The sequence below is a fragment of the Engraulis encrasicolus genome, chromosome 7 (assembly GCF_034702125.1).
Source record: "Engraulis encrasicolus isolate BLACKSEA-1 chromosome 7, IST_EnEncr_1.0, whole genome shotgun sequence".
Taxonomy (NCBI): Eukaryota; Metazoa; Chordata; class Actinopteri; order Clupeiformes; family Engraulidae; genus Engraulis; species Engraulis encrasicolus.
Genome location: NC_085863.1, coordinates 43,626,857 through 43,636,414, shown reverse-complemented (window position 1 = coordinate 43,636,414; position 9,558 = coordinate 43,626,857). Strand labels below are relative to the sequence as shown.

The following is a 9,558-nucleotide window of genomic DNA, read 5'->3' as shown; positions in this document are numbered from 1 at the left end:
ATGAGGCCCCGATTTTGGGGGCAGAGTGGTTGGTGGCCCAAGCTGTGGCTGGTGCCCTAAGCACTCTGCATACTCTGCTTATGTCTAGCAGTGGCCCTACATACACACATACACACACACACACACACACACACACACATACACATACACACATACACACACACACACACACACACACACACACACACACACACACACACACACACACACACACACACACACACACTAGAATGTGCAGTTAGTGTACTCAAGGCAGTCTATCTGTCTTATCAAGGTAGTGTGGACACAAATAAATTTGAACAAGTAAATCTGAAGGAAATGCCTATTCTTTCAGCGGCTGCAGAATCCTATAAATTAGCGTGCTGAAGGTGCATTAACAAAGTCTCTTCTGCCTGTTGAACGCGTACAACCTATTTTCAACTCCTCGAAGCTGTAAGTCTAACCCTGCTTTCTCACACGTCTTTAACTGATTTAATAAGAGATTCCACATCATTCATCTTACTTTAAAAAAAGATTCAATTTTATACTTTACTGCTTTTCTTTTTTTCTTTTTTATTTCAGTCATCATGAGTAATTATCAGGTCACCACTCAGATCGCCAATCAATCTCCGTTCACTCTTACCGATGTCAGGTGACTATAATAAAATTTAAATTGTAGAAATTGTATAATTATAGTATCATTTTAATTGTCCAATTATTAATCATTTCTGTCCTTCTGTCTGAAAAATCTGTTTGAAGACAACCGCTTACAAGGTAAACAGCAAAGTTTAACATTTCATGTGCTTTTGCTCATATTTTCCAGTTATTTTGACAACCATGGAACATGGCAGACTAATTTGCCTGACAGAATCACTCCATCTATGACCATCACGGCTCTGTTCGTCCAAACTGTGGTAGCATATGGAGCCTCCGGAGTGTTCAACTACAAGCTGTGGGATGACTGTACATCAAAGAACTACAGGTATGACATAGCAATAATGTTCAATGATCCGATTGGCCATCCCAACAACTTTGCCATTGGAATTTTTGACTGTGATGATATAGAAGTTAATCAATACCTTTACAACCACATGCAAAACGACAAAAGTAAAAAATTTGCGAGATGTCAGTCTACTCAATTTGGATCTTGTTCACACTCAAGAGATTACATTACTATAACAGGGACAATGACAGGCGGTCGCCTTTCGGTCCTGAAAATACAAATAATACAGAATGGTGCATGTCTGACGAAGAGCAAGAACTTTGAGGTAAAGCCTCAACTGTCTGTCTCAACCAAGCCTGCAGCAGCCTGAGCAGAGTACAGAGGGCTGATGACTCAGTTGACATACAGTGCAAGTAGAGATTGCCCATGTCTTCACTGCCCTCTGAAACAAAGTTCATTCATGACTAGACTAATAGTTAACTATTAATTAAAATAACTGGATTAAAACCCGTGATTGTCTTGCTTTCAATAATTGTGCAGCCCTAATGTAGAATATTAGCGATGCTTTGTGTATTTTCTTAATATGTGGGAGCAACTCATTAAGTTAGAAATCAAGGTCTTTTGATGTGAATTTCCTGTCAAAAAAGTGTACCAGTAGTCATTTCTTTTGGGCTTCATAAGACAGTGAGGAAGTCACTCCAATGGGTTTGGGCAAACGCTTTAATCTGTTTAAAACTTTGAATGCAATCAGTCTGTGGTATATCGGATTTGCAGTTAATGCAGTTAATCTTTGCTTAATCAACTTTGAATATTACACTATTAATATGGTGCATGTGTATGTTAATCACAAATGAAATGTGCACCGTCAAAATGATCATATAGGCTATCGTTTGATATTAGTATGGTATATTGTTTTATTTCACCTACATTGTTTTGTTTCAGTCAGTTTTAAGACACATGTAAGGCCTACTATACAAAGATTCCACTTTGCACTTGGTTAAACAATGAAGCCTACTACAATAAAAAGATAATGATTTACTAGCTTCTCCTTGTTTTTTCTGCACTTCACCTGTTGTATGAGGAATGGGGTATAAAAATGGTTACTGGCCACATATCCAGTGCATAGTATAGACTTAGATAGTTATGAAAGACCATACCAAAATAAATGGGAATAAAAATTCAATTCAACAGCATGGGTGTCACTAGGCTTTTTTTTCTTAAAGGTGAGCGTGCCACAGTAAAAACTTAACCTCAGTAATAAAAAAAAAAAAAAAAAAAAAATGTGACCTCAGATATAAGAATCGTACAAACGAATAGGTTAGACGTGGCATAATTTCAATAATCACTTGCCTGGTTGTTCTGGTATGACCAATGTCTTTATTCAACTCTGGATAAAATGCAAAACCTTCATTCATTTTGTGAACGGTACGCATGATTCCCCTCGGCTTTGATCTGTTCTGCCAACTGTTCACATAAACATATTAAATGATGATGTTAAGCAACGTACGCTCATAGAAGCAATTAATAAGAGGAAGGAAGTAGTGTCGTGATTAATTTATTTCAAAGACCGCATGGGCAATACACCAGTCGTATGTGGAGCACATCAGGCAACCAATCAGTGACAGGAAAGGTGAGACACTGAATTATCATGTTTTGAATGCAGTTGCTGGGTATACTGCTCTATAAACTTTTGGTGATGCTATATTAAATGAACATTTATAGTCAGAGTTGCACGTTGCACAACAAGGGCGGGTCTGTGAAGGCACTGCAGAAACTAATGTCTCAAGCTCTATGCTGTGCAACCATAAGGTTCATTCATGTAAGTATTTTCAATTCATTGTTCATATATTCAAATGCAGGATTGTTACAATGTCAATGAAGTAAATAAAAATAGAATGTCTGAACAATGTATCTACAAGCAAAACAGAACATTCATCTGTCTGATAATTTGGCAATAAAGTCACATTACACATTCATAATTTGCTTTGGCTTTGTGCAATACAGCAGGTTATTTCACATACAAACACAAATATTTCCAGCAATTCATCTCAAATTTGTCATTCACAGCAAATACATAAATTCATAATTTTAACAGTTATTCAGATCAGATTTTAAGAATCAACAAAAAGGTCCCTGGACCAATCTGCTTCCTCTCTCGTCAATGAAGTGTTTGTTTCCGAGATGCAGAGTCCCCCCTCATCGATACAGCCCTCCGCCTCACTGTCAATCACACTTCTATCAGATTCCCATTGGGCCGCCTCAAAGCTAGGCACCCGCCCCCTCTCCGACAGCACTTCCCGGTTCTGGGGGCAGGTAGAAGTTATGGAGCGTGCTCCCGTAGCCCCCCTGCACACAATAGGGGTGGATTGGGAACAGGGGGCCAAGCGTGGCCTTGCATAGTGGCGAGATGATGTTCGAGACTTGCAAGTTACCTTTTCTGGGGAAAAACCTGCTCTGTGAAAGTCAACTGTTGTGTCCAAAGCAGACATGTCAAAAAGCTCTGCAGAGTAGTTGTACACCTCTTCGCAGCCATGGAGCGGTGGAAAGCTCTCCACATCCTTTGGTGTGGTGGATGTGTTCTTCTCCCATGTGTCCTCACTGTCAGAGGTCACAGAGTAGGACAACACAGGTCCAAACGAACAGCTTGGACTGTGAGTACCAATGGGAGGTGTGGATGGGCCTGGCGGACAAGAAACCCCTCTGAGCTGGGCTGTGTCCCGACGACACAACGGGCTCGGTGACTTCATCGAAAGACTACATGAGGACTTAGACCGGAGTTTGTCTGGGGGAGAGGATGTGGAGACAGAGTCAGCTGAAAGCCCATCATCGCTGAAGGACAGAGGGCAGGAACGAGTCCATGACTCGTCTGGTATAAACGGTACAGGAAAAGACCCACAGGATTCTCCGTCTCTGGAATTTGAACACCCGGAAGATCCTCCGTCTCTGAAATGATCACTGTATCCCGACTCCTGGCCCATCGAAACTCTCCGATCCTTCCGTGCACAAACACCCTCCAGACACCTGCATGATCCATTCGTGTAGGACACATCACAGGTGCTCCTACATCGTCTCCTCCTTCGCCCTTGTCCCGGTGAAGGGTCAACTAGTGAGTCTCCCATCGCCCTCTGCTGCTCCGGAGTAGAACGCTCCAACGAGTCCCCCAGCTCACTGTGTAGACCAGGTGACTGCAGCACAGGTAGAGGGAAGCAAGCATCTTGAGAGTCGGTGTCACTGGAATGTAAACAAGACCCTCCAGAGCAGAGCTGTGTGTAGTCATGGTAACTGGACTGCTCAGACTGTAGGGAAGCCTCCGGAGGTTCACACCGGTCTGAGGGTGCACACGCGCGCAGTAAGCTCTGTAGGTACCGGATTACACTAACGCCAAACGCACCATCACTTGGTAGACTGATTTTACCTGCAATGTGCTGCTCTGTTTTAAGGGAGGCGGACAGCGGTGCCATTGAGCCGTGATCTTCACCACTGTCAGGAAACTGGAAGAAAAAAGACAGCAGAATTTGAAAATTGGACTATCTCCCATAACAATGGAATTCTCTTCTTTGATTGGCTGATAGGATGACCATTCATTTTGTTAAACTGGCCACAATTCTCTAAAAAAAAGTAATCATTCCATATCGATGCGCTATTGCGCTTATATTCCATATCGATGCACTATGAAAATAAAAGTGTAATACAATACCGTGTAATGCAGTAAATACAGTCTACTACTACTAATACATCACGTGTGCATGCGACGGGTGCAGACCTGCAAACTCGTCAAAGGAAAAAAGGTGACAGTGTAGAGCGGGGGTTCTATTTCTATTCATGTGAATGACCTAATTGGCCGGGAAAAAGGTGACTGTCACCAAAAGGTGACGAGTTTGCAGGTATGGCGCGCACGCGCACACACACACACACACACACACACACACACACACACGCACAGTAATTATAACAATCTTTGTAACAATCTTTTCATAGACAGGCCAGTAGCCAGGTAGTCAAATAAGGACTCAATTAGTATCCCTTTGCTTTCAGTGTAGGCTACCTTGATTCCTAAGTGCACACATCTTCCAACGAAGCAATCCTCCAATGATTTTCTCAGCAGCAACTCAGCTTTTTCGACACCTTGGCTTTCTTTAATAGCAGTCACAAATCTGCAAATAGAAGTACAAACATGCACATATTTAAAAGCACATCAACACGCAGTATATTCTATGAAAACTTTTTTTCTCCAAGTGAATAAGAAACAAGATGCATTAAATGCACCCCTATTTAGACAAAAATCTAGTGTTCTCATGTCCAAAACTTTGCATTCACTACATTGTTAATGCTGTAATAATCCTGTTGTTAAAACTGCAGTTTGACAAAGCATATTTTTTTCTCCTTAGATCAGGGATGGGGAACCTTTTTCATTCGATTCACTTCAAATTCCTCCAAGTGCCATAGGCCTATTATGAACACAAGCCAGGATTTCCCCCTACACTTTAGGACTATATGATGCAGCCACCTTAAAACCACCTTAAGGCCCATCACCTCTATGTTTTCATTTCATTTATCCTTTATTTAGCCGGGATTGTCCCATTGAGACTAGAGTCTCTTCTGCCAGGGAGTCCTGGTCAAAATGGCAGCATACATATAGTTACAGACACAGACAAACACATAGACAAAAAGGAAAATAAATGTACAAAAAAAAACACATTAAGAAGAATAAGTTTACATAAAACATATTATGAGATAAAAAAGTAGCGCTGCATAGTCAGAAACAATGACACTCCTCTGTGTATACTGTATTAATTTCCCTCTTAAAAGTCTCTAATGAGGGCAGAGAGTCCATACATAATATCTTCTGCAACTCATTCCATAGGTATGGGGCATAAAAAGAAAAGCCTGTTTTCCCTAATTCAGTGCGAGGAGTACAAGACTGTAGTACTAACTTGTGTGAGGAACGTGTGCCTGCCATAATATAAATGTAATTTCAAATTCTTTGTATGACCAGTGCATGTAAAGAAATTGACAATAAAACCCACTTGACTTGACTTGACTTGACTTGAAAAATTACAAAAAGTCAATAAATCAGATATAATAGGGAAGTTTGTCCAACAGTGCCTTTGCAATAAAAAGTAGCATATGCAATTTACGCCTTAAATACAAGGATGGCCATTGGACTTTAGAGTACAGATCACAATGGTGGGTTCTTGAGGGGGCAGCTGTTACAAATCGCAATGCAGAATGATAAACTGCATCCAGCTTCTTGAGGAGACATAAGGGCACGTGCATATAAATTGTATCCCCATAATCCAACACTGAGAGAAAAGTACTTTGAACCAGCCTTTTTCTTGCTAAAAATTAAAAACATCTTTTCAAACGAAAATGAAAACCAACATTAGGTTTTAGCTTTCTTAAAAGATTGAACATATTCTTAATTGTAAGTTATTGCAAATGTCATTTCTAAGATTTCTTAACAAAATATGTCACGAGACATAGCCTATGGCAAAGGCCTTATGTTCATCACCCCTGCATTAGATCATTTCTACCACCACGCAGGCTCACCTTTGAAATTGTCCAGCTGTTACACCGAAGAATGAATCGAGACACCTCCCAAACACAGTCACCCCTAGCACGTCGCAGTCTTTGGACACCCTCAGCGACAACCTGTATCTGTATCCTGGGACCTCCGAGTCCCATCCACATTTAGTGCAGCTCCACCTGGATGAGTAAAACACGGAACATTCCGTTATCTTCGTTGTCTCCAACACGCAGGCCTACCCAACACATCCTCGGCCGAGAGACATTAAAGACGTTGTCGGTAAACTTTGCCCATCACGGAAGAAGAAGACAAGGGAAAGAAACATTTCGTTGCAAATACCGATATAGTAAATAACTTATTTAGAACGTTGACACTATCATTATTATTATCAGCACCGGTGTAGCTTGGTGTAACAGGCGTGAGAGACATCCACAACGTCTAAGCAACTTACCTGGGGCTTCTCTTTTCAGACAGAAACACTCTGGAGAAGCAGTTGGAGCACGATGGGTATAAAATGCTTGTATCCTGAACAGACAGAACTGTGCAACACACAAAGGCTGTGTGGCTCATACCGCGACGAGAGGAAGAAACAGGGACACACGAGGAAACATTTTGGAAACAAACTCAAGAAGACTCCGTTTGACTTTCATTTTCATCTGAACTCCTGTGTTGCGTTTGTCACGGAACACTTTTTGTTTTGTTTCTCCCGGGTCCTTCTTCGCTTTCGTCAACCAATAAGTCACGTGAGTCTTTCAGGATATATTGGCTAACTCTTCTGACACCTAGGGGATTGGAAGTAGTAGTGTAGGCTAACCCCCTGTTAGAGATTCTCTGGCTAACCTTTGTTTTAGGCTCTATCCTCGTTTCCTTTCTTCCACTGCTGCCTTAACAACGCAACAAATGGCATTAGAAAAGATAGACATAAATGCCTTAGTGCTATTTCGTGTGAATCTAACAGCTAATTAATAATAACCACCACCACTAGGCTACTAGGCCTACTACTACTAGGCCCACATAGGCCTAGGCCCACACTACTAGGCCTAATACTAATAATAGGCGGCTATTGGAATGTTATATAGTCTTTAAAGTGAAAGTCAACATAAAGAGTGAGCTTTCTGTCAGATAAAACCCATGTCATGGGCTGGATCTCAAATGGCGCACTTGTGCACTTCAGGCACTATGTACCAGTGCGTAACTAATACGGCATACGCACTGAAACCTGAACACTGAAGTGCACAAGTGCGCCATTTGAGATTCAGCCACTGTCTCATACATCAAGCACGAGCCTTACATTTTGTGGGAGTGGATCATATCAGCCAGCAGAGGGCAGTATAAGTCCACCGATTGATCCACTAGTAGTTTCACCTGTGGGTGAAAAAACACAAAGGATTTGTAACACCTTTGAATTATTAGTATGCTTGCCATGCGGCAAGCATACTATTGTTATTCCCCCGTTTACGGCTTATTAATTTTCTTCTTTCTTCTACGAAATCCATTCGTTTTGAAGAACCGCTCAAGATAGAAAATCCGTTCAAAGACCGAAACGTTCGGCTCGGTCAACGGAACAGGTTTTGTATTTTTCACGGGGGTACCTCGAACTCTCTAGCGCCACCAACAGGAAAACGGTAACTTTTGAACCGTAGGTCCAATTTTCAAAAACTTGGTATCCCTGGAATCCTTGGACTGAGACGAATCCAACGCACCCTATGACGTCATTTTCCGCCTGGATAGTTTTCCCGCCATTTTGAATTTTGTAAAAATCAATAAAAATAGTGCACCGCCCACAATTCTTGGCGGATCGTTCCGAAAATTTACACAGAGCATGTTCAGAATCAGTTACATCTACTCTAAAAGTTGCGGAACAATTGATTGAACCGTCTTTGAACAGGAACCAATCGAATTTGCCGGCGAAGATGCCAAACAGGAAGTGAGCTCATATCTCAACAACCCCTACTCGTATAAGAACAAAAATTAATACATATTATCCTCACTATAGCCAGGGACTACATACCAATTTTCGTGAAAATTGGAACATGGGGGGCGCCACAATTACTGAAAATGTGTTTTAGCTCATATTGAAGTCGCCAAACAGGAAGTTAGCTCATATCTCGGTAACGACATGTCAGATCACAACTTAATTGGATACACATCACTGACATCATCCCTAGAGGTCAAATGACAAATTGGAGGATAATTGGCCACTGGGGGGAGCCACAATTGACGAAACTGTGTTTTGGCCATATTGATGAGGCAAAACAGGAAGTTAGCTCATATTTCGGAAACGCCCATATGTATTACCACCAAAATGGTATTCACATTTTCCTTGGACCAAGCCGAATCCAACGCACCCTTTGACAAAATTTTGGACCTCGGAAAGTTTCCCCGCAAATTTGAATGTTTTAAAAATCAATAAAAATGACGCCCCTCCCACATTTTTTGTGAGAGTTTCCCGAAAAATTCATCAGATTATGTTCAGACTGAGATACAGCTACCCTGAAAGTTAGGGACTGATTTCTTGAACCGTCTTTGAACAGGAGCCAATCAAATTTGGCGGCGAAGACGCCAAACAGGAAGTGAGCTCATATCTCGGCAACGCCTACTCGTATCAAAACAAAAATGAGTAGACATTATCTTCACCTTAGCCAAAGGCTACATACCGATTTTTGTGAAAATTGGCCCCTGTGGGGGGCCACAATTAGCGAAATTGTTTTAGGTCAATATCAGCCCCATTTACACTATGGGCCAATGGCCTCAATGTATTGGCCCAGGAACTTCAGCCAAGTAATTTAAAGCTATTTGGTGCTCTTACCTTAACCCAAAGGGTGCACAACAAAGATATGCAAGTGTACAGTATGGTGTCCAGGGGGTGGTACACCAAAAAAACATGTTTTGACTCTTATGGGGTGTTTGTGTTAGATTGCGTGTGTTAGATTGTGTGTGTGTGTGTGTGTGTGTGTGTGTGTGTGTGTGTGTGCTGAACATGGATGAAGAGCAATGCATGAAGGGCAACCTCCACGAAGGGCAACATGCATGAAGGGCAACACATGCATGAGGGGCAGCGAATGCATGGAGGGCAAGCATACTCCAGCATTTTATGTGAGGAAATGCA

At 41.7% G+C, this 9,558-nt stretch overlaps 1 protein-coding gene and 1 long non-coding RNA gene across 4 annotated transcripts in view; one reads left to right on the top strand and one right to left on the bottom strand.

Annotated features, from left to right (window-relative positions):
* Positions 1-378: 378 nt before the first annotated feature.
* Positions 379-1,947, top strand: LOC134452209 (uncharacterized). The gene is made up of 3 exons (XR_010035393.1): positions 379-432; positions 562-631; positions 803-1,947. It is a non-coding gene; the product is annotated as an uncharacterized LOC134452209 (long non-coding RNA).
* Positions 1,948-2,461: 514 nt separating this feature from the next.
* Positions 2,462-9,558, bottom strand: part of ddias (DNA damage-induced apoptosis suppressor) — a 36,084-nt gene continuing 28,987 nt past the window's right edge. The window contains exons 1-5 of one of the 3 annotated variants that reach the window (XM_063202578.1): positions 6,901-7,225; positions 6,473-6,628; positions 4,968-5,076; positions 4,338-4,413; positions 3,993-4,107 (exon numbers count right to left, since the gene is read on the bottom strand). In XM_063202578.1, the coding sequence (XP_063058648.1) occupies positions 4,088-4,107; positions 4,338-4,413; positions 4,968-5,076; positions 6,473-6,628; positions 6,901-7,019 (480 nt within the window). In that variant the 5' untranslated portion in view covers positions 7,020-7,225 and the 3' untranslated portion in view covers positions 3,993-4,087. Of the gene's footprint in view, positions 4,414-4,967; positions 5,077-6,472; positions 6,629-6,900; positions 7,226-7,740; positions 7,815-9,558 lie in introns of those variants that run through there. The other 2 variants (XM_063202577.1, XM_063202576.1) reach the window with 2 other exon arrangements.